The sequence below is a fragment of the Puma concolor genome, chromosome A3, assembly GCF_028749965.1.
Source record: "Puma concolor isolate L17-30 chromosome A3, mPumCon1.1.hap2, whole genome shotgun sequence".
NCBI lineage: Eukaryota > Metazoa > Chordata > Mammalia > Carnivora > Felidae > Puma > Puma concolor.
Window position 1 is genome coordinate 20,911,167 of NC_141669.1, and position 24,406 is coordinate 20,935,572.

The window sequence follows — 24,406 nt, forward strand, 5'->3', positions numbered from 1 at the left end:
TTTGTAAAGCTCTCGAAAACCACTTACATCAACCACACAAGTGACCCCACTACTAACAGGAGAAATGAGCGATTTAAAAATTTTTGTTTAATCTTTATTTATTTTTGAGAGAGAGACAGCGTGCGAGCAGGGAAGGAGCAGAGAGAGAGGGAGACAGAATCGGAAGCAGGCTCCAGGCTCCAAGCTGTCAGCACAGAGCCCGACATGGGGCTCGAACTCACCAACTGTGAGATCATGACCTGAGCCGAAGTCGGACGCTCAACCGACTGAGCCACCCAGGCACTCCAGAAACGAGTGATTTTAAAATAGGACCTCTAAGTTCAGGGTCTGAAGGGTCTGCCCTTCTGTCCTTGGCTTGCACTACTTGTAAAACATACAGGGTGCCTACCAGTTTTCTTGAGGTGTGGATGGGCTAGAGAGGAGGCAGAGAAAGGAAAAAAAAAACAGGGGCTTTAGAGTCTGGAAATCCAGCTTCATCACTGACCACATGTCTTTGGCTAAGTTGGTTAATTTTTTCTTTTTCTTTTTTAATATTTATTTATTTTGGGGAGGGGCAGAGAGAGGGGGACAGAGGATTTGAAGCGAAGCGGACTCTGTGCTGACAGGCTGACAGCAGGGAGCCCGATGCAGGGCTCAAACCCACGAACCCCAAGATCATGACCCGAACCCAAGCCAGACGCTCAACCAACTGAGCCACCCAGGTGCCCCAAGTCAGTTAATTTTCTTCAATCTCGTCTGTAACCCAGTGACAATAACTCCCACGTGGGAGGACTAAATGAGTGTGCACGTGTAAAGTACCCAACCCAACACCCGGCAAGTCCCAAAGAGCAGAGCCACTCCAGCCCCGGCGCTCAGGGCTGGAGCACGGTGCACAGGCAGGGAGCCCCTCCGGGAGAAGCACCTGTGCCAAACCAGCTGGCTCACTGCTGCGTTTCGTGCACCAGGCCAACCACGGCGCTCCCCTGGGAGTCAGGGGCCTTGTGTTTGTTAGAGGTAACTACTTTTCCTTTCCCGTAAGACCCCCATGCTACGGGGAAGCAATAGTCCGATCTCAGAGGGAGGGAAAGAAGCCCTGAGAAGAGAGCCTATCGGGATGTTCTTCTTTGAAACTCTTTTAATTCAGCGACTGCCGCCGGCCAGGCATCTCTGTGCGCTTTACACATGTTACTGCCCGCTTTCATTTCTCCTGGCTGATCAATGGAGGAGCAGAGCTGTCAAATGATATTGACAGCTAATCTGGAATCTAGGCCGCGCTGACATCTGCTAATAGCTCAGAATTAACTGGGTGGGGACCGTTCGCCCAGGACACAAACAGTTGCTGCCATGGTTCTGGCACGGACTTCAGACTAGAGCCTGGGACCTGCCCCTCAGCCCCACTGGGCAGACGAGTCCCTTCTAAGCAGCTGGTTCTTCCCCAAGGTGCTGGGAACTGCAGCTGGGCTCCAAATACCCTTGAACCGCTCTTGGAAAAACAAGGAAGAGAGAGAAGGCAGAAAACGAGAGTAAAAGTAGGAACAAAGAAAAGAGAAGGCAGGCAACCAGCTCGGTGACGATACTCATTCCTTTATTATCGACTGTGTTAATTTGAACAGGGCTGGGCTGCAGGTGCATTTCAGCTCAACAGAGAGGCCTCATCTGAAGCCAAGGAGACAGACGGTAATGTTTTATATATATATTTATATATTACATATGTCCTGTATAGCCATATGTATAGTGACAAGAATGAGCCACTGCGTTAACTGTTGTCCTAAATAAAGACCATAGCAACAGACATGGAAATTTGGTCCCAGTCAAGGCCCTTACTTTGTCAATCAAATGTCTGATACATCAAAAGGGAAGGAGAGAGACAGAGAGACTGAGATCCAACCACCCCGGTGGCCCTGTTCCCAGCATGTCTTACACTGAGTGTTGAGTGTCCCCTGTGGAGGTAAACACACACACACACACACACACACACAAACACACACACGTACACAAAACTGCGGGCAGGAGCTCCTCGTCCGACACACCTAGGGCCCAGCCCTCAGACTGGGGTTGGTGAGACTGGGTATTTTGTGCTATAAGACTGTGAGGGTCAAGTGACCAGACAATGCGAAGTCGATGTGTCCAAGTGATGAATGGGGTGACACGTGCTGTTTCATCTACAAACAAGAAAGAGGTCAGTGGGAGAGGCTACTTAATGTAGGCATGGAGGTCCCCCTGTGCCCAGGCCACCTGGGGCATTTCTACACACAATTCCCATCCCAGACACAGCCAAACCTCTGATCTGAATCCTGAGTCTCAAATAATCTCTTGGGCTCTGATGAAAAATGGCATTTCCTTGAAGGACAGGAGCAAATGGCAATTGAGTTGCCAAACCAGCTAGTCCGGTAATTACAGCAGAAATGACAGCATCATTGGATTAAACCAAACCATAGCTTGGTCCTTACAGCAGAACTTGAACTGTATAAGAAGGGTTCACTTCCTGATGGAAAGAGAAGAACCAGGTAATCAGCCCCCACCCCCCACCGCCTTCCCCTCACCCAATTTCAAGCAGCTCGGTCGGTTTCATGCTGTTCTCCCGATGACTAAAATCCTCAAATTCTGGGAACTAGAGACTCCCCCTATTAGGGCATTTTGAAATCTTAAACCACTTGTTTCTTTCATGATTGCCTCTTCACTCCTCCACCAAAATACACACTTAAAAAGTAAATCAATGAAAATTAATCTCTCTCTCTCTCTCTTGTTGTTTTGTTTTTTTTGTTGTTGTTTTTGGTAGAAATTTACTTATTATTTGAGATAACCTGGAGACATCTTGGTATGTCACAAAGGGAGGCGAGGAGTACTTCCCCAGGGACCAATTTATACAATGGCAAAGAAAAAGGATCAGTTTTCAACAAAATAGTGCTCAACAAATGTGATGCAGAAACAGGAGTAATAGGCAAGGTTGATAAATTGTGCCTGGGTCCCTGTCTCCTGCGATAAATGAAGGGGGAAGCAACAGATTCCAATACCTTTGTTTAGCCAGGGGGAGAATGACATTGATCGCTCCCACTATGAACTGGGATCCAGGCAGCTGCGGAGGAAAGTGACCAAAGCAGGAAGGGGCAGCGTCTCAAACACGGGGTGTTGGCTTGATCACTCGTTGACCCCAGTTACTTCTCAGAGGGAACAGAAACAAAGGGACGCAGAGAAGGGACTTCCTTTGATGACTGTCCATGTTGTCCCATTACTGTTTCATTTCCTGCAGGTCCTGAGCAGGCAGCAACTGGTTGGTTCACAATTCCCATCCAAGGGTTGGGAAGGTGGCCAGGAAGCAGAGTTTGGTAAGCCATGAGTTCTTGCCAAAGCCAAAGAGCATGGCTGTGTCGGTGAGGTCACATAAGTCCTTGAAAAGGAGCCCAAGAGGCCAGCAGAGGTTGTCTGAGGTCCAGACGCTTGAGTGCAGGGCTCTTTTCCCTGGGAGCATCGGCCTGACACTGTCAGGACATGTCTTGTCCTTTGTGGACATCTAGCATTTTTCTAGTCCCAGAAAGTGCTTAAGAACTGCTCACCGTCGGCATAGGAGGAGATGGAGATTATGGAGAGAGACAGGTAGAAAAAGTACTCTCTTCTCAGGCACTGGCTACCTTCCCTTCTGGGAGCAGCTGACAGGGAGGAGCTTGAGGTCTGACATGGCGGGGGTCTAAAGTCAGAAGGAAAGGAGGCTATGCAGTGGCCACGGCAGGCTCAGGTGAAGGCATCTCCCCCCACAGCTGAGCTCCACAAATAAATAACATTAATTAAATAAAGGAGGCTAAGATGAGCAGGCAGAGACGCGGTCTGCCAGATGCTCACCCCCTCACACACACGCACACGCACATGCACACACACGCACGCACACTGAGCGTCAGGTGAGATGATCCAGGCTTGGCTCCCCAGCCCAGGAGGCTCTTGGATGGGCAGCCTGACTGAAGGTTGTCACTCATGGTCTAGCACTGTTGTGGGGTGCAGAGCAGCGGAGGCCAGTGAGGCGTGTGTGGTAGAGGGTGGAGGCCGCTGAGGACTCTGGCACCTGCAGAAGGTAGGGGTGAGGTAGGTTAATGGGGAGGTTGGAGAAGGGCAGGAAACAGAAAAGTGAGGACTTGCCTTTTCCTCATCCTGTTGCTGTAGGAACTCCCCCCACCACCCCCCCCCCAGGGCTCCAGTTATCACCCTCCCTTAATGCCCTTCAGGTACGACCCAAACCCTCTTCAGCCTCAACCAGCCCACGTGGTTTCCATGCCTCCTAAGTCCACTGTCCACTCTGACCATAGCGGTACTGACCAGGACCTGGACTTCCGAACTTTAGATGTGGAGGGTCTTTCCAGAAAGCTGTCCAACCGCATAAGCCGCTCCATGTGTAGTGCACGGGGGTCTTGTTCTTGGTCATGAGAGAAGTCCATCTCAAAGACAGCTGGAGGGGACACATCCAGCTCCAGAAACATTATGTTTTCAGCCTGTGGTGGGAACATCAGACCAGACGTGAGCAGCGGCCCTGATGATCGGATCCCTCAGGCACTCAGTAAATACTGGGTGTAGCGAAGGTGATGAGGTACGTAGAGCACGCCAAGGTTATGAGCATCCCTCCCTTGGACCCTCTCTCCTCCCGCCCCTTCTATTTCCCAGCTTCTTACCCTGTACCTGGGGTGGGACCCCATTGCCATAGCAACCCGAGCATACTGGCTGATAGGCCTCTTGTAGCCCACGGCTGACGTTGGCCGTTTCTTCATTTGGCTGTTATTGCTGTGGGGAAGAGGCTATATTAGAATGGGTTTCTTTTGAACATGGGGAAAATGACATCATGAAGAATTAAGTATCATTCAAGTAGGCAGGAAACTCCGCAGACCGTGGTTCACAGGAATTTTCTTCTCATTGTTCTAATACAGCTGGACAACTAAACGCTATCAAAACACAGGAAAGCATAGATTTCTTTACTCTTGTGTTTTTCAGTTCTTTTTTCCCCCCACAGTAAAGAAGGTTTGATTAAGGGCTAGAATGAAGAAAGGAAATCCAGTCTTCTTTCAGCTCTCAGCTTCATATGCTGATTTCACACATTATGCAAAACCGTTGATGATTAGTTGTTCTGGTTTTCATTTTTCTTCTTAGGAGTTTGTACAAAAAAATGATTAAAAAAAATCAGGCTTGAAATGCAAGGGTCCCAAAATAGCCTAAACAATCCTGGAAAAGAACAAAGTTGGAAGACTTACACGTCCCAGTTTTAGAACTTATTACAGGGTGCCTATTACAGGATGGCTCTGTTAAGCATCTGACTTTGGCTCAGGGCATGATCTCCCAGTTCGTGAGTTCAAGTCCCACTTTGGATGAGTTCGAGCCCTGCTTCAGGTAAAACATGAACCCCGCTTTGGGTGAGTCTCACTTCACGCTCTCTCCCTCCTTCCCTCTGCCCCTCCTGGGATTCTCTTTCTCCGTCCCTCGCTCATTTGCACCTTCTCTCTCTCTCTCTCTCTCTCTCTCTCTCTCTCTGTCAAAAAAAAAAAAAAAAGAACTTATTACAAAGCTACAGTAATCAAGGCTGTGTGGTACTAGCATAAGGACAGACATATAGACCAATGGAAAAGAATTGAGAATCTAGAGACAAATCCTTATATTTGCAAATCAATTGATTTTCTGTCAGGGTACCAACTGAACCACCCACGCACCCCCAAGTTTTTGTTTTTTAATGTTTACTTATCTTTGAGAGAGCGAGAGGGAAAGAGCTAGAGCTCAAGGGGGGGTGGGGCAGAGAGAGAGGGAGACACAGAATCCGAAGCAGGCTCCAGGCTCTGAGCTGTCAGCACTGAGCCGCAGGATCATGACCTGAGCTGAAGTCTGATGCTTAACCGACTGATGCTTAACCACCCAGGCGCCCCTGTTTTGTTTTTAAAGAGACGTGTTTGCATGCTTAGAAAAAAGTCTGGGTATTCAACAAAATGCTACTAGTTACTATCTTGGGATGGTGTCATCATAGATGACTTTTATTATCTTTATGCCTTTCTGAAAAATCTGAACTTTACAATGAAAATGTATAACTTTATATCTAAATATCTCAGACATTCAGAAAAGCGTAGAAAATAATATATACGTATGCTTACCATCCAGCTTTGTCAAATCATTTAACATTTTGTTATACTTAAACTAAATCTTTTTTTTAAGAAATAAAATGTAGGGGCACCCGGGTGGTTCAGTCCGTTAAGCATCCGACTGTTGATTTCAGCTCAGGTCATGATCTCCAGATTTGTGAGATCAAGCCCCATGTCAGTGCAGAGTCTGCTTGGGATTCTCTCTCTCTCAAAATAAATAAATAAGCTTAAAAAAGGCAAGAAAATGTAGACAGTTTTTAAGACTCCTATTTCTCTCTCCCTTGAGTTAGTTACTCTCTTGAATTCGGTGCTCACTAATGCCATTCCTGTTTTTATTGTTATTTTTATATGTGGCTATTCATAAACAATTAAATGGGTATTTGTATGCCTATTTCTAAAATTTGAACTGTGTGGTGAACATACCACATTTTTGTGTGCTCAACTTTTTAAGATTTATCCATGCACCTCTAGATTAGATTATTAAAGTTTACTTATTCGACTATTTTAAGGTTGCAATATGTCATCATATGTGTGTGTGTGTGTTTGTGTATAAAATACATATTCTTTTGATGGACATCTAGGTTGATTTTTTTTTTTATCTACTATACACAGTGCCGTTGTGAACATTTCTGTACAGGTATCTTCGAGTACATATTCAGAAACTTCCCTGGGGTATACCAAGGAATGGAATGGTTCCGTTGTAGGGTGTGTGCATTTTCAACTTTACTAGATATTGCCGTATTGCTTTCCAAAGTGGTTATACGTGAAAGCTTCCATTGCTCTATATCCTAGCCAAATCACAGCATGTCAGGCTTCTTACTTTCAGCAGTTTGATGAGTGTGGTGTATTACTTTTATTATTCAAGACAAAGAAACGAAGATAGGAAAGAAATCAAGAAAAGTATTTCCATTAAAATAAAATAACACAGATTTTGGAGTAAGACATATCTGAGTTTGAATGTTGGCTCTGCCCCTTAAAGCTGCATTACCTTGGGAAGTAGCTTAATACCTCTGAGGCTCAGCTATCTCGTTTTTTCTTTAAATTTTTTTAATGTTTATTTATTTTTGAGAGAAGAGAGAGAGAGAGAGAGAGAGAGAGAGAGAGAGAGAGAGAGAGAGAGAGAGAGAGAGAGGGAGGGAGTGGGGGAGGGGCAGAAAGAGAGGGAGACACAGAGTCTGAAGCAGGCTCCAGGCTCTGAGCTGGTAGCACAGAGCCCGATGTGGGGCTCAAACTCTCGAACTGTGATATCGGACCTGAGCCAAAGTCGGACGCTTAACCGACTGAGCCACCAGGCGCCCCGGCTCAGCTAGCTCTTGCCTGTCCCCCAGAACTGCTGAGATTAAGCGCGATAAGGATTTAGCATAGCTCACAGCAAGGGCTCAACTCATGGCAGCTGTGATGATGATTTATTCTCAATTCTACTTGCTAATTTCAAGCAGGGATACAAACGAGCCATGAAAAAAAAAGCCAAAAGGCAGACAGAAGACAGAGGAGGAGAAGAAACAGGCCGAGTAATTCACAGATAGGACATCCTGTCCTTGGAGCTGACAGCACCAGGCCCGCCCTTCTGCGGCAGAGGGTGAGGGGATATGGCATTCCTGTGGTTCATTTTAGCAAGCCTATAAGGGAGTGCGGGACCCCACTTGAAGGAGGAAAACAGGTAAGCCTGAAAGCACAGAAGCCCCAGCTCGCTCAGCGGCTGCATAACCCCGGGGAGCAGGGAGGCTGTGCCCGTGCGCGTGGGCAGCCGAGCCCACAACTCAAGGGGAGGGGGGGAAATTAGTAACATAACCACTTAGCATTTACAAGGTGCATCTGCACATCCCATTTGAACTCTGCAGTCATCTCCCGAGGTGTAGACAGGGCAGACAAGGAGCCTGAGGCTCAGACAAGCAAAATGCCTTTTGTGCCTAAGGTCAAACAATTAGGAAGAGACTCCGAACTGGACCTTGCCAAACTCTCTTTTTAGGATGCTGTACTGTTTCTAGGAGAACACCCGGAGCAGGCTGGGGCGGAGCGCGCCCTGAAGGCTGCAGCCTCTGGGAATGGGACAGGGGGACAGGGCTGGGCGAGCGGAGCAGTGCATCGTGTGAGCTGGCAGCCTGACCCAATAAAGATGCCAGCGCTATTCTGGGTGACATGCGGGAAGAGGGGGCTGGGGGAGGGGAGTCTGTAATTGGGACACCAAACTTCCCATCTACGCCCTCTTCTGCCCCAGGCCTACTTTCCATGATTGATCCCTCTCTAGTAAGCAGGTTGTGGCTGACAGCCCAGAGCGGGAGGCCTGGCTCTGTATGTATCCGCCCCTCCTGACAGAGACCCACAATCACTCTATGCAGGACAGATCCTAAGAGTTCTCATATGACCCTCCCTCTCAATGGCTGCCATCACAGTATTTTCCCCTTAATATTAAAATCTCATCGCTCAGCTCTGTCTTAGGGACTGACCCCAATCTCCTTATCAGCTGTCTCAGCATACACACACACACACACATACACACACACACACACACACACACACACACCTTTTCCTGTTCTGTTCTGAAAACTGGCATCCAACATCATAGGGTGAGTTTTCCTTCTGGGTCTTTCCCAATCACCTGCCACAGCAAACCCGACTTGTCTCCGCAATCTGGTCCCTCTGTCCCCACAGGCCAGCTCTCCACTCTGCCTAGCCTGCCTGGGGAGGCCGGAACTTCTCCCTGTTTCAGATTCAACTCCGATGTCACAGACCTGTGAATAAATCTAGGGACTCAACCCAGAGCCGAGAATGTTCTTACTGAGGTAAACTTTGCCTCTGTAATGAAACCTGTTTAACTATCCGGATTCTATTTAGGGCAAGGAATGCTCTCTCTCTAAACTTGGAGAGCGCCCGAATATAAAATCAAATTCTAAAACAAAAACAGCAAGGGGCACGTGGGTAGCTCAGTCAGTTGAGCGTCTGACTTTGGCTCAGGTCATGATCTCGCTGTCCGTGAGTTCAAGCCCTGAGTCCGGCTCTGTGCTGACAGCTCCCAGCCCGGAGCCTGCTTCAGATTCTGTATCTCCCTCGCTCTCTGCCCCTCCCCCACTCACGTTCTGTCTCTCAAAAATAAATAAATGTTATGGGGCGCCTGGGTGGCGCAGTCGGTTAAGCGGCCGACTTCAGCCAGGTCACAATCTCGCGGTCCGTGAGTTCGAGCCCCGCGTCAGGCTCTGGGCTGATGGCTCGGAGCCTGGAGCCTGTTTCCGATTCTGTGTCTCCCTCTCTCTCTGACCCTCCCCCATTCATGCTCTGTCTCTCTCTGTCCCAAAAATAAATAAAAAAAAAAAAAAAACGTTGAAAAAGAAAAGAAAAAAAAAAAAAATAAATGTTAAAAAAAAAAATTTTTAAACAAAAACAGCAAACCAAACAGCCCTCCTGCGGCTCTTCTAAGGGATGAAGGCAAACTGGCTTTTCTGGAGTCCCTGTAATTATAATATCGGCTTATTGATATACGATTATTGATTACATATTTATTGATCATCTCCTCTGGGGCTTGGAGCCCCTCCCCCCATATTACCTCATTTCAACCTCAATAATCCTGCAGGGCGATTTACTATCTTGACTTTACAGGTGAAGAAATTTGAGTTCAGAGAGGTTAAAAAAACCTTTTCCAGGCCACAAGTGGCAGAGCAGGGACTAGAATTCAGTATGTTCTAAACCCAAAATCTAGTCTCTTTCTGCTGCACCATGGTGCCTTTGAAAAGACTCTCTGGTGGGGCACCTGGGTGGCTCAGTCGGTTGACCGTCCGACTTCGGCTCAGGTCATGATCTCACAGTTTGTGGGTTCGAGCCCCGCATCAGGCTCTGTGCTGACCACTTGCTCAGAGCCTAGAGCCTGCTTCAGATTCTGTGTCTCCTTCTCTCCCTGCCCCTCCCCGGCTCACACTTTGTCTCACTCTGTTTCTCAAAAATGAATAAATGCTAAAAAAAAAAAACAAATGAAAAGACTCTCTGGTGGCTGGGGTCGCAAAGGCCCAAGAACTAAAGTTACAAATAGAATTGTGTGACTATAAACCAATGGTTCTAGACATTGTCAAATACAGACCCTTAGAGGACAATTTTCTATCCATACAATTAAAAATAAAGTCCATTATGAGAAACTAAAAATAAAAGGTCACACATGTAGAACAGTTCCTGCTGGAGCTGGTTGCAAAAATGGGTTTTCAAAGTAACTTTCATAAACATTGTGATAGTGGAAGGCACCTCACCTGTGTCGCAGCTAGTGGTGGCACAGAGATCGTGAAGAAAAAAGAAAAAGGGGGAGTTTTCCCAAAAGAACTTGATATGGGCGCGTTTCAAGAGTTGCCTGGAGCAACACCTTTTAAAGGCACTGGGAAGGGCATGTAGGGGCAAATGCTTGTAGCTGGAGGACGAGGAGGAAAACCATTTTTCCAACCAAAGCCTTCTTTTCTCTTTAAAAAAAAAAATTTTTTTTTAAATGTTTATTTATTTTTGAGAGAGAGAGAGAGAGAGAGAGAGACAGAGCACGAGCAGGGGAGGAGCAGAGACAGGGAGACCTAGAATCTGAAACAGGCTCCAGGCTCTGAGCTGTCAGCACAGAGCCTGACGCGGGGTTCAAACTCACAAACCGTGAGATCATGACCTGAGCCGAAGCTGGACGCTCGACGCTCAACCGACTGAGCCACCCAGGCACCCCTTTTTTTTAAAAAAGTTTTATTTAAGTAATCTCTATACTCAACGTGGGGCTAGAACTCAAGAGTCGCATGCTCTTCTGACTGAGCCAACCAGGCACCCCTCCCCAACAAAAGTTTTCTAAAGGGACAACATGACTTCAGGTAATTTCTTTCCAACAACGCTTTTTTTTTTTTTTTTTTTTTTGCTCTTCCTGTGAGTGGCCTTCAGTGTTTTTCATCCCTAGAGTACCAAAATAAAGCAAAATATTCCACATGTGAATTGAGCAAAAGGAACAACGCCCTGATTAAATAGGCTTTGGGAAAAGAGTTTTTCAGCCCTGCTGAAATGACGCTGCAAATAGCGAGACCCGGTGCCCCCCTTCCTCCCAGGGAGGCAGCTTCTTCCGCCCCCCACCCTCAGTTTTGCACTGCGAAATGAGGGGTTTGGGGCAGACAGTGTGAGGTCCCGATGAGCAGCGCTTGCACCATGATGCTACCCTGTGGCTCTCTGTGCTGAGTCAGAATCGCAACTAGGATTCCAGTTATGAGGGAATTGTTTTTGCTTTATTTTAAAGCACCAACTGCTGCTAAAAAAAAAAAAAAAAAAAAAGTAACTAAAAAAATTGTTTCATATAAACACATCCTTGATCTGTTTTTTACTTTTGTAATTTCTGTGATTTTTAAAAAAGTTTTGAGGTAAACGCACAGCAAAATGGTTAGCAAATAACATTTTAAAAAGGAAAAAATTTTTTAGTAATTCAGAATTGCATATAGTTGATCACTTGGCATTTACTTATTTACTTTTAATTTTTATTAATTTTGAGAGAGAGAGAGAGAGAGAGAGAGAGAGAGAGAGAGAGAGAGCTGTCAGCACAGAGCCTGATACAGGGTTTTAACTCATGAAACACGAACTCATGAAATGCAAGATCACGACCTGAGCCCAAGTCAGACACTTAACCGACTGAGCCACCCAGGCTCCCCCCTGGTATTTATTAACAATTTCTTTTTTTTTTTTTTTTGAAGTAGGCTCAATGCCCAGCGTGGAACTCAATGCAGGGCTTGAACTCAGGACCCTAAGATCAGGAGCCGGATGCTTAACTGACTGAACCACCCCAGTTCCCCTAATAAAATTTTTTGAAGTAATTTATTTATTGGAGTTTTTTCTTAGAGAAATCTATAATTGTTTATTTATTCTTTTAAGTTTATTTATTTTGCAAGAGAGAGAGAACAAGCAGGGGGAGGGGCAGAGAGAGCGGGAGAGAGAGAGAGAGACAGAATCCTAAGCAGACTGCACTGACAGTATGGAGCCTGATGCCGGGCTTGAATTCACGAACCATGAGATCATGACCTGAACCAAAATCAAGAGTCAGATGCTTAACCAACTGAGCCATCCAGGTGCCAAATCTATAATTGTTTATATCCTTTGTATTTTAAGTACAGTAGAGATTATGAAGATGTCATTATTGCCTTAATACCTTTTATCCTTACCCAGATATATTTTAGTATTTTTATATAAAATACATACTTTGTATGTATTCTGAGCAGGTTATACACATTCTGTATAAAATAACATGGTTGGGGCGCCTGGGTGGTGCAGTCGGTTAAGCGTCCGACTTCAGCCAGGTCACGATCTCGCGGTCCGTGAGTTCGAGCCCCGCGTCAGGCTCTGGGCCGATGGCTCGGAGCCTGGAGCCTGTTTCCGATTCTGTGTCTCCCTCTCTCTGCCCCTCCCCCGTTCATGCTCTGTCTCTCTCTGTCCCAAAAATAAATAAAAAACGTTGAAAAAAAAAAAATTAAAAAAAATAAAATAAAATAACATGGTTAAGGTGTGAACATACTTAACCATTATTTTGAAAAAGCTTGTGAATGTATTTCTTTTTTTTTAATGTTTATTTATTTTTGAGACAGAGAGAGACAGAGCACAAGTGGGGGAGGCGCAGAGAGAGAGGGAGACACAGAATCCGAAGCAGGTTCCAGGCTATGAGCTGTCAGCACAAAGCCCAACACGGGGCTCGAACCCACAAACTGTGAGATCATGACCTGAGTTGAAGTCAGACGCTTACCGACCGAGCCACCTTTCTTTTTAATAGTTATTACTAGCATCTATTTTTAAAAAGTATTTAAAGAAAAAAAAGTATTTAAAGCACTTAAAAAAATTTTTTTAAAATTTATTTTGAGAGAGAGAGAGTGCAAATGGGGAGGAGCAGAGAGAGAGGGAGAGAGAGAATCCCAAGCAGGCTCTATGCTCTCAGTGCAGAACCCAATGTGGGGCTTGAACTCGTGAACTGTGAGATCATGACCTGAGCTGAAGTCAAGAGCTGAAGGCTTAACCAACTAAGCCACCCAGGTGCCCCTTAAGATAGCTTTTTTAATTAAAAAAAAAAAATCTATGAATGATTTTTCAGTGTATACAAACTATTCTGAAAAATGAATAAACTCCTCTGAAGCATGAAATTACAAAAGTCCAATCAAGATCCTTTCTCAGGTCGAGATTAAAGGAGACCAACGAGGCACTGCCTTTAAATGCCATGTCCCAGCTCAGGTAGGGAGGCAGAAAATTGCCCTCAAGGACACTATTGGGATAAGTGGCTAAGACTGAATATTGCCTACATAATAGTATTGTGCCAGTATAAGATTTCCTGGATTTGATCACTATATTGTGGTTATGTAAGAATGTGCTCATTCTTAGAGAATACAGCTAAGGGGTCAAGATGTCTGCAACTTAATCTCAAATGGTTAGGGGATGGGGAATAAAGCAAGAGGTGGCAAAATATTAACATTTGGTAATTTTGATGAAAGATATTAAGGGAATTCTTTGCACCGTTCTTGCAATGCTTATTTTTCAAAATAAAAAGGTAATAAACACATGACTTCTCAGAGCCTCTCATCCCATCTCTATTTAATGTAAAGAAATTCCCCCACCTGCAAACTTTCAATTCAGGAACCTGTCCAAGCACAAAATCAGTCACCCTACAGACCAGAAGCCTCACCAGCATCTGCCTCCAGCAGAGGGCACTGGAGTTGTGGCTTTCAAGTGGGGCTTCCTTGCAGAATCACCTGGAAGCTTCGAAAAAAATTTTAAGTCCTTGGGATCCACCCAAGACAGACTGACTATCTATCTATCTATCTATCTATCTATCTATCTATCTATCTGTCACCCAAGACCTTTTAAATCAGACTCTCTGGAACCCAAATCACAGGTGAGAACCTCTGTGCTAGATGATGTACTACTATGGGTCCCTACCTAGAGTGGAAAGGTGCATTTTGAGTCCAAAGTGACACCACTGAAAAGTCTTCTACCCATAAGGGGCGCCTGGGTGGCTCAGTCAGTTAAGCAACAGCTTCGGCTTAGGTCACGATCTCGTGGTTCAAGAGTTCAGGCTCCGTGTCAGGCTCTAAGCTGACAGTGTGGGGCCTTCTGGGGATTCTCTCTCCCTCTCTCTCTGCTCCTCCTCCTTCTCTCTCTCTCTCTCTCTCAAAATAAGTAAATAAACCTTAAAAAAAAAAAGTAGTAAAAAAAAAAAAAAAAGACCTCTACTCATGAACTTGCCTCTTACAAAGTTGCACAGTGTCAGCCTGGGTAGGATCGGCCTTTTAGAAAGTAGACAGATTAAGTGGGCATCAGATGCCCCAGTGAGAAGCCACAGACCTCTATGGCTAGCTTCCCACTGAGCTTTGGGGAGAATGCTGCCCTATCTTGGCATTAATATTCCTGAGATAAAGACAGCAAAGAACCTCCAGGGAAGTGCTTTGGTATCCAGCCTCCTAAACACCGCTGTCTAAAGATTTTCAATCAAGGGACAGTGGTCCAGGTGAGTGAGGCAGTCCCTCTGCCGGGTTTGAAGATCATCTTCACGGCCACCAGCAGAGGGAGCCACACACACACACACACACACACACACACACACACACACACACAGCCAGGGGACGTAAACTGTGAGGCAGTCCCTCTGCCGGGTTTGAAGATCATCTTCACGGCCACCAGCAGAGGGAGCCACACACACACACACACACACACACACACACACACACACACACACACACACACAGAGCCAGGGGACGTAAACTGTACCTAACAGAGGGAGCCACACACACACACACACACACACACACACACACACACACACACACACACACACACACAGAGCCAGGGGACGTAAACTGTACCTAAGAGCTGGGCAGTGGTCCAGGTGAGTGAGGCAGTCCCTCTGCCGGGTTTGAAGATCATCTTCACGGCCACCAGCAGAGGGAGCCACACACACACACACACACACACACACACACACACACACACACACACACACACACACACAGAGCCAGGGGACGTAAACTGTACCTAAGAGCTGGGCTACAAGCAAACAGGTGGAAATGCTGAATCACCACGCTGAGCTGAGTGAAACTATAAAGATTGGATCACGCCTCTATCATTTCCTGATCTGATTACTTCTCTGTATTCAGAAAATACAGACTGGACTGTGAGCTCTGTGTCGGATTTACCTTCTGTTTGGACAGTCTAAAATACAGTAAGGCAAATATTAACTATCGTCGCTGTTTTTGGCACCCGAAAAACGAATATTCACCCAACTGACAGAATGTGATCATTCACTGGGAGTGCCAAAAGGCTGAGACGCTCTTCCTCTCCGTAGGTCCCTCATGGGGCACCCAAGGAAAACACTTTGTTTTTGGCAAAACACCCTTCCTTCGTGAAGACCTCTGTGTTAGGTCTCGAGAAATCCACGCTCCATCGGAACTTTCCCCACCCTTCTCCAAAGGCACAGAAGCCTCTGTCTCCCGCAGGCTCCTGGCCACCCCCAACCTGGGGTGGGCCGGCAAGTGCCTAGGCCCAGACCAGGGGGAGAGAGACTCACACTCCAGCTGGCACGAGCGGCTGGAACTTCCACTGCTCCTCCTCGCAGTCTAGGAAAAGCCGATTCATGATCTTGTTCTTCTCCTCAGGGGGGATGAAGTTCTCGATGATTAGGTACCTGGGAGCAGGAATGAGGTAGAGATGGGGAACTGGGGGGGGTGGTAAGAGACCACACAGCGCATGTGAAGGTTGAAGGATTAGAAGCAAGAAGCAAAGAGGCAGAGGGAACAGAGGAGAAAGCAGAGAATTGGAGGAAGAGGGTCCCTACGGAAGTCACAGAGCTTGAAATCACTGCTTCCAATGCAAGGACTGTAAGCTCAGGGCCTGAGGGGTGACCCGTGGCCAGCACCCAGCATGCACTTTGGGGGACTGATCGTATACAGGCAGAGCAGAGGAAAGAGAAGGAAACAAGGAGAGGAGGTTGATAAGCAACTCTAGAACTTAGACCTCGTCCCCATCCCTCGACACATTCTCTTCCTAAGGGACGTGGACTCCTGGGTGAGCAGACGGCTGGAATGAGGCCTTCAGGAAGGAATTAAGCCCATCAGGGAGAGGCCAGGGAGTGAGGCACGGCCGTGAGGACCAGGACCGGGAAGGGGAGGGGGCCCTACTTGAGCTTGAGCTCCCGGGTCTGCTCATTCTGTGCCTCCTCCAGGTCCTGCCGCACGCGGATGTATTCATCATGCTGGTCCTGGATCTCTGCCTTCACCGCCTGCAGCTTGGCGTAGAGCTGCGTGGAGACAGGCGCAGCTCAGAGGCTGTGCAGTGTGGCAGCGAGGCCCCTGTGACCCAGCCTGGGCCCCACCGACGCAGGCTCAGGGTCTACCAGCTGAGTTCGGGGTGAGGTCCAAGTCTGAATCTCCCTCTTGCCCCGTCACAAATCAGGGCAAGTTATTCAAAGGGCTGTCCTGTCCCTCCCAACACTAGGGCCCATTACCTGCTCCCTCTCAGCTGCTGGCAGCATTGTGGAATGTTCAAACTGAAAGGGACCCACGAGACCTTTTAATCCAACACCCTCTTTTTTATAGAAGAGGTAACTCAGGCACAGAGACGCTCAAGGTGACACAACTAGTTAAGAGAAGAGTCAGAATCGGGACCCAAGTACACAACAGCTGGTGCGGGGTCCAGGGAGGGGAAGGGGGCCTAAGCCAGTTTGCAAGGTGACCCATCCCACTCCTGCCTCTCCAGGGGCTCTCACGAATGGGGGTGTGGAGGGCAGCACAGAGCCTGCTGTCCCACTCCTAACCCACCAAGAGCCAGGTATGTCCCTGGAAACTGCCACTGTGGCTGGGCAGCCTGGCCGGCACTGGGGCAGCCACGTTGACAACCCTCAGGGTTCTCCAGGCTCTTCCCAGAATCCGGGCCGGAGTTTGCTGTCCCTATACATGCCCTTCCCTGGCCAAGGACTTGGCAGAGTCCCGGAGAGCAGTCTCAGCCCTTCCCGTGTCCACAGGCGCCTCTGGCTCCCTTCCTGAGCTCCCCCAGGCTGTGTCTCCTCAGGTCTCCTCGACACTCCGGGCCCTGTCCCAGGCCTGGCTACCCAAATTGTGACCCACTGATGACACTATACAGGGGAAAGTTACCCACCGCCGTGAGGATGGCAACTGGAGACTGGAAGTGAAGGCCTTCCAAGCCTCTCAAGCCCCACCTGGCCCAGGAGCAAAGGCTCTGTTCCACTCCAGCCCCAGACCCCTGCCTTCCCCACCCCTCACCCCGGCAGCCCCGGCAAAGTAACTCGGGGCTTCAGCAGTTCAAGCCAAATGGGGAAGGGGCCCTACGACACATACCCCTCGGGAGGGTGACCATCTTGGGGAGAGGCTGCCGGGCCCTCACACACTTTGACCCCTTCGCCTGTGGCATCTCACCTTCTTGAGTTTCTTGGTTTTGACCTCCACCTCCTGCTGCAGGGACGTGTAGGTGCCCCGGAGCTCCATGGTCTCTTCATCTCGGAGCATCATCTCCTGCTGCATTTCCCGTTCACGGCGTTTCTAGGCCAAGGCAGGGAACAGGGGCTCAGTGGGGCAGCGTGTACTGGGGAGGGCCAAGGGAGTTCAGGGGACAGGTGCATCCTGCCTCGCGTGGGGTCTGGCTGCATGGTGACCACAGATGCCAGGGGGGAGAAGACAGTGTCCCATGGCCCGTGGCCCCTGCTTCTACCCCAACCTCAGTGGAGCCTCTTTGAACCTTCTTCTTGGCTCATATAGCTGGCACATTCTAGGGGTGTCCAGCAGCTATAGATTCCCATCATACTGGCTTCCCAGCTTCCTCACCCTCTCCCCTTGCGGTGTCACCGATGACCGGACGGACCAACAAATTGTGGTTCTTGAAGACTTCAGATGTGGTCATACAGATGGAAAAGAACGTTCGCCCTTGTGGCAGGAATTAATACCAGATGCCCCGTAGAGGCTGATGTCATGGAGAACTGCCACTTCCTCTCAGCCGTCAGCGGGCAGTGCCCCGGACACAGGCAGGCTCCTGGGCTGGTGGACCCATGGGATCCAGGGCATCGGGTCTTAGGTTCTTAGCACTGTATTCCAGGGATCTTGAGTCCATGATGGCTCACTGCCCCATGCCCTCCAGACAAGACCTCAAGGCCATGCACCCTCATGAGACCTGAAGCCCCCAGCCCTACCTGCTCCGCAATCTCCTGCCTCTTCAGCTCCAACATCTTCTGCTGCTCATTGGTGTGATCCATGATGTTCCTGCCCCCGATGAGGAGCTTGCTCTCCATGGCCTGGGGACACAGAGGGATTAGGTGAGGGGCTTTTCAAATGGCCACGGCATCACCAGCTTGAGAGGTTTGGCTTCCCTGCTCCGCGGTCCTTCCAGGGGTGGACAAAAGATGTATCCCAGACAGGGCCTGTGGTCCTCACTGAGAACAAAGTTTCCCCTCCAGCCTCCTGGGCTCCAGCCCAAGGCTCCCATTGTCAAGAAGACTGTCAGGTGAGGCAAAGAGAGGGCATCTCTCGGGGAATATAGACACCTGATCTGTTTGCTTTGGATACAGATGGAAGGTTCGTTCACCATGCCTAGGAGGGGCGTGCAGAAGGCATCCTAATCCTGGCTTTTGGCTGGAGCCTGTGTTCAAGAGTGGGGAGCAGAGGCTCCAGTCAACAGGCAGCCCAGCTCTTTAGCTAACTGGCTCCTGACTCAGGAAGAGGGCTCTCAACACAGGTGTAATCTTCAGCTGACACGGAAAGCAAAAGAAAAGGAAGACTCTGCAGCACTAAGGGGCAATATGAGGTTCCAGAAGCGGCATGAGTCCTGGAGAGCTCCAGAAAGACTCGGGTTCTGCCCACTAAATGCAAGGCCCTGGCCAAGTTACCCCCTTCGGCTCTCACATCCGTAACACGGGAACTGCTCTGTTCCAGGGAGGCCGACAAATATTTGCTGGGTACTACGTGCGAGGGGCTGAACTAAGCCCCTAACAAACACCATCTCTGATCTCCATCCCCACCCTAAGAGAAAGGTGCTATTGCTTTCCCCACTGAACAAATGAAGAAACGGAGAGTAACCAGCCTGAGGTCATGCAGCTAGTTAACAAAGAGGGAAGATTTGAACCCGCCACCCTCAGTCCGTGAGCCCCTGTGCTGGGTGAAAGCCCCCAGCCCGGTGCTAGGCACACGCCTGCCAGGGGTGCTGGTTGACTCTGAAGCTTAACTGGTCATGCATTTGTATAAACTGGGTAACCTGTGACTACATAAAATGCACTTTCATTCTTGCTAGTCAGAGGGTGCTGCCCCAGGGCACTCCAGCTGTCCTCTGATTTCATCCCAGGCTTCCCGGAAGGTTGAAATCACCTTGAGCCACCAGAAGATATTGGCTGCCTCCCCACTGGAAAGTTTCCCAGTGGAACCGGCTGACCTGCTTGAGGGCTCTCAAAGCAGACGGTGCTGTCACAATGTGGGAGAAAGGAAGACCCTTTGCCACCTGTGAGAGCCCCATCACCGTGGACAAAGCGGGACAGGGGTTAAGGGTTGCTTTTGGGGGTCAGAGGTTGAGCTGTGTGAGGATGCCATTGGGCGCTGAGCAAAACCGGGCCAGTCAGAGCGGCCCCACACAGCCTCCGAAGCCAAGGGCAGGGCTGCCGCAGAGCAAGGGGCCCCGGATAGCTGCCTGTCCTCAAGGCCACACCACCGCTACCTGCTGGGCTACTGCCCCTCCCCTCCAGGCCTTGCTGTGAGTTACTATCTCACCACCCAGCCCCCCCCCCCCGCCCCCCACCACAGGCACAAACTCAGCCTAGATTCTTCCTTCTCACCCAAGGCGGCTATCCTTTCAGTGAGTGACTCCTTAAATCTTGTGCCCCAGGCACCTTAGCTTCCTCCCCCCAGGCCCTGCCCTGAGTGCAACCCCCCACCTCCCCTACACCAAGCCAGTCATCAGACCCCTTCAAGTCTGCCTTGTTAGGGCTTGCGCCATTCCCACCTTTTCATCCTCACGACCGACACCTGCTGACTTCACTGCGGTCTCCATGACTCACCTGGGTTTTTGCCATGGACTCCCTGCTGCCTCAGTTTCCCCTTCCATCCACCCCTCGCATGACACCCAGGGGCAGTCACCAAAAACACAAGTCTGAGCCTGCCCCTCCTCTGCTGCGAAGTATTTAACAGGCCTCCATTCCTCGCAGGATAAAACCCAAGGTCGGCAGCAGCTCCCTGCCCCGCGGGCTGGCCCAGCCCCCCAGCCTCCCTGGCTGCCTACTCCCCAGGTGTGCCCTGTGCTCCAGTTCCACCCAAAGAATCTCAGCTCCTGCAGGGAACTAAGTCAAAGAAAGACAAATATCATATGATTTCACTCAGATGTGGCATTTAAGATACAAAACCGATGACCATAAGGGAAGGGAAGCAAAAATAATATAAAAACAGAGAGGGAGACAAACCACAAGAGGCTCTTAAATACAGAGAACAAACTGAGGGCTGCCGGCGGCATGTTGGGTGGGGGGAAGGGCCGAAGGGGTGAGGGGCATCGAGGAGGACACCGGTTAGGATGAGCACTGGGTGTTATATGTAAGCGATGAATCACTAAATTTGTTTCTGAAAAACAAAGAATAAATTTATTTTTGATTAAAAAAAAAAAAAAAAGGAAGAATTCCAGCTCCTGGAATGTGCTGTGCCTTTCCACGACACCGGGCTCCTCTTCCCACTCCACGTCCACCTGGAAAATCGCTCCTTATCCTGCAAGACCCACCTTGAGAACCTTGGGATGTTTTCTCTGATTCCCTCAAATCTGCACATTTCTTCCTTTGGGCCTAACTAGGACACGTCCCTACCATTTTCCCAGAACGGACCATTACTGCTGATATCCTGTCTCCCCTGTGAGCTCCTTCAGGGTAGGAATCGTGTCTTGATGCTCGGCACATAGTAAGTGCTCAATAAATGTGTGCTGCACTGAAAGGAATCCCTGAGGTGGTCCCAGAGGGGGGTTCTAGGTCCTTTTCCTGGGCCCGCTCATCCAGAATAGAACCGGCCCTTTCTGGCAACTTCTCCTCCTTCAACTGACTGGCCCACACTCACTGGTGCAGGGTGAAAGGGCAGAGCAGTGGGGTCTGAGAATCTGGGAAGCCTGGCAGGAGGGATGGGACGGGTGTGAAGAGGCAGGAAGGAGACAAGGCAGCAGTTCTGTCATATGCGGAGGAAACCCCCTCCTGCTGGGGCCATGGATAACTGATCCCTCCAAATACTGGGTAATGAGATGTTGGGGGACTTGGTGTCTGGCCTGGCTTCCCGTTCTGGAACACTCCAGCCCTGAGTCCTCGCACTTCCCGTGGTACTCTACGTGACTCTAGTGTCCTTCACTCTTTGCCACCTCATAAAGACACGACTTCTCAAACTTGGTTGCTATATTAGAGTCACTGGGGAGCCTTTCAAATTCCCACTGTGGGGCCACATCGCATTATAATCTTGGGCCCTTCGGCTCATGACCGGCCGTGAGAACTCCCAAGCCAGGTGCTCCGTGGAAGAGTCTGGTAAGGAAGGCGCGGGGCAACTGCTGATGTCCCGGTTTTCCTGATGGAGTTAAGGACGGGGACCCGGGTTGAGAGAGAACAGGACGGGGAACCAGGAGGAAGAAAACCATTATTTTCTTTGCTGGTCAGCTGTTGTTCCATATTTACTTCTCCTACTAAACCTTTAAGAATTGGGTCTTAAACTTTGATGTCTTTTAGAGTCACCTGGGGAGCTTTTACTAGGCCCAGGCTACACCCCACTGTCAATCAAATTGGAAAGGGGCAGGAGAGCCAGTCATCATGAGGTCTGGGCATTGGTGTTTTTTCAAGGTTCATATTTAAGAATCACTGCCTTTTTTTAAAAATTAATTAATTATTTTTTTTTAATGTTTATCCTTGAGAGAAAGAGACAGAGCACAAGTGGGGGAGGGGCAGAGAGAGAGAGGGAGACACAGAATCCGAAGCAGGCTCCAGGCTCTGAGCTGTCAGCACAGAGCCCGATGCGGGACTAGAACCCATGAAATGTGAGATCATTACCTGAGCCGAAGTTGGATGCTTAACAGACTGAGCCACCCAGGGGCCCCTAAATTTATTTTGAGAGAGAGAGCACAAGCAGGGGAGGGACAGAGAGAGATGGAGAGAGAGAGAATCCCAAGTGGGCTCCACACTGTCAGTGCAGAGCCAGATGCAGGGCTTGAACTCAGGAACCGTGAAATCATGACCCGAGCCAGAATCAAGAGTCAGACACTTAGCTGACTGAGTCACCCAGGTGCCCCAGAATCACTGCTTTTTGAGATTCCCCCCAGAATCAATATTACCGGGGGACTTGTTACAAATGCAGGATCTCAGGCCCTACACAGACCTAGTGAATCAGAATCTGCTTTGTAAGGAGATCCCCAGGTGGCCCGTGTGACATGCTTTAAGGGGCATGCTGTTAGCACCACCATTTTCCTTACGAAAGCTCCGACAGGTTAAGTTATCCATCCACCGTCAGTCACATCACGGCCATTAAATTTAAATGGAAAATCCAGGCCCAGGTCGGCCTGGCTCCAAAGCCCATGCTCTCTCTACTCCAGACATTCTGTTCAATGTTTTAGGAAGCAGAACCTGCTAAGAGAAGAGCAACACGTTTCTCTCAGGAGAAAATCGTGTCTGACTCATCCCCATGGTTATTCCGGTCCATGGGGAAGCCAGTGGCCAGAACGTTAGAGGTTAAAATACCCCTGCCTTGGTTAAGTTAGATAGGGGGGCTGGGGTCGGTGGGGGGGGGGGGGGGTAAGGAGACAGAGAAGGGAAGTATATTCTCGTAATAGGGGGGTGGATTAGGAAAAGGAAACAGAAACAGGCATCTCTCTGGATGGAAAACTGTTCAGATGTTAAAAGACAGGACTGATCTCCACTAGAAATCACACAAGAAAGAGAGCACTGGCCAGATACCCAGCTCCACAGATGCCCCCAGAGCTTCGTAAGTGGTAACGTCCAAGAGAATTTCTAGGCCGTGTGAGCTGACAAAAAAAAATGTCAGATGAGCTTCAATTACAGTTTTACATTCTGGGAAAAAGTAATCCTAGCTCTACTCATTAAATGATAGCTGTGAGCAATCAGTTATGAGTTAAAAAAAAAAAAAAAAAAGTGGGGGGGGGGGGAGTAATTCTCTATTGTTCCCAGAAGACATTGGCTTAATATGCTTCCACAGCTAAAAAAGCCACTAGCATCTGGCCAGGCACCATCATGAAGGCTTTTTTGGAAACAAAACAAAAATCATTCTACCCTAATATAAAATGGTGACGCAGCTCAATCTGGAGCACTGTGTGTAGTTCCCTCACTGCGTCTCTGGGGACACGGAGAGAGTGATCTAGAGAAGGGAGCTAAAACCATCCAAGGGCTATTAAAAATTAGGACTCTTTAGTCTGCAAAGACAAAGAAAGGTTACGAGGATAGACCTGGAAACTATACGATCAAAATAGGTGTGGGGGTGCCTGTCTGGCTCAGTCGGTAGAGCATGCGACTCCTGATCTCAGGGTCGTGAGTTCGAGCCCCAGGCTGGGGCATAGAGCTTGCTTAAAAAAATCAAATAAAATATGGGGCACCTTAGTGGCTCAGTCGGTTAAGTGTCTGACTCATGATTTTGGCTCAGGTTATGATCTCTTGGTCGTGAGATCGAGCCCTGCATCAGGCTCTGTGCTACGTGCACAGCCTGCTTGGGATTCTCTATCTTTCTTTCTGCCCCTCTCCCGCTCAGGCACACGTTCTCTTAAAATGATAAACATTAAAAAAGAATAATAAAATAGGGGCACCTGGGTGGCTCAGTCAGTTAAGCATCTGACCTTGGCTCAGGTCGTGATCTTGTGGTTCATCAGGTGGAGGGAGCCCTGTGCTGACAGTGTGACAGAGACCGCTTTGGATTCTGTCTCCCTCTCTCTCTGCCCCTCCCCTGCTCATACTCTCTCTCTCTCTCAAATGAATAAACATTAAAAAAAAATGTTCCCTTTAAAAGATAAAATTAAATTAAAATAGGTGTGAAAAGGAAAGATCCAGGCTTTTCCAATCAGTCCTGGTACATAGAGGAAGAACTTATACTTTGGGTTTTTTTGACACAGAAAGGGAAGTTCTACTGTTCATAAAAGGTGATAAATTTATGGAATTGGTTATCTCAGGAGGACTGTTTTAAATATCTAACAGTTTATTAAGGGATTCTAAAGACACATTTTTTTTAAAGTAAGCTCTATGCCCAGTGTGGGGCTTGAACGCAGGACCCCGAGATCAAGAGTTGCTCTACTCCTCCAGGTGCCCTCCTGAGCACACATATTTAACCTTTTATTGTCTTTCTCTCCCTTCAGGAAAAAAAAAGCAC

General features: G+C 48.6%; 1 protein-coding gene across 2 annotated transcripts in view; it reads right to left on the bottom strand.

Moving 5' to 3' along the window:
• Positions 1–1,543: 1,543 nt before the first annotated feature.
• KIF3C (kinesin family member 3C) overlaps positions 1,544–24,406 on the bottom strand; it is a 38,699-nt gene continuing 15,836 nt past the window's right edge. Inside the window, exons 2-9 of one of the 2 annotated variants that reach the window (XR_015248947.1) lie at positions 18,238–18,339; positions 17,471–17,593; positions 16,217–16,335; positions 15,607–15,723; positions 4,635–4,743; positions 4,285–4,457; positions 2,994–4,033; positions 1,544–2,141 (exon numbers count right to left, since the gene is read on the bottom strand). Coding sequence is in view for 1 of the 2 variants with exons in the window: in XM_025927230.2 (XP_025783015.1) it covers positions 3,940–4,033; positions 4,285–4,457; positions 4,635–4,743; positions 15,607–15,723; positions 16,217–16,335; positions 17,471–17,593; positions 18,238–18,339 (837 nt within the window). In the remaining variant the exon portion in view is untranslated. Of the gene's footprint in view, positions 4,034–4,284; positions 4,458–4,634; positions 4,744–15,606; positions 15,724–16,216; positions 16,336–17,470; positions 17,594–18,237; positions 18,340–24,406 lie in introns of both variants that reach the window. The other variant, XM_025927230.2, reaches the window with a different exon arrangement.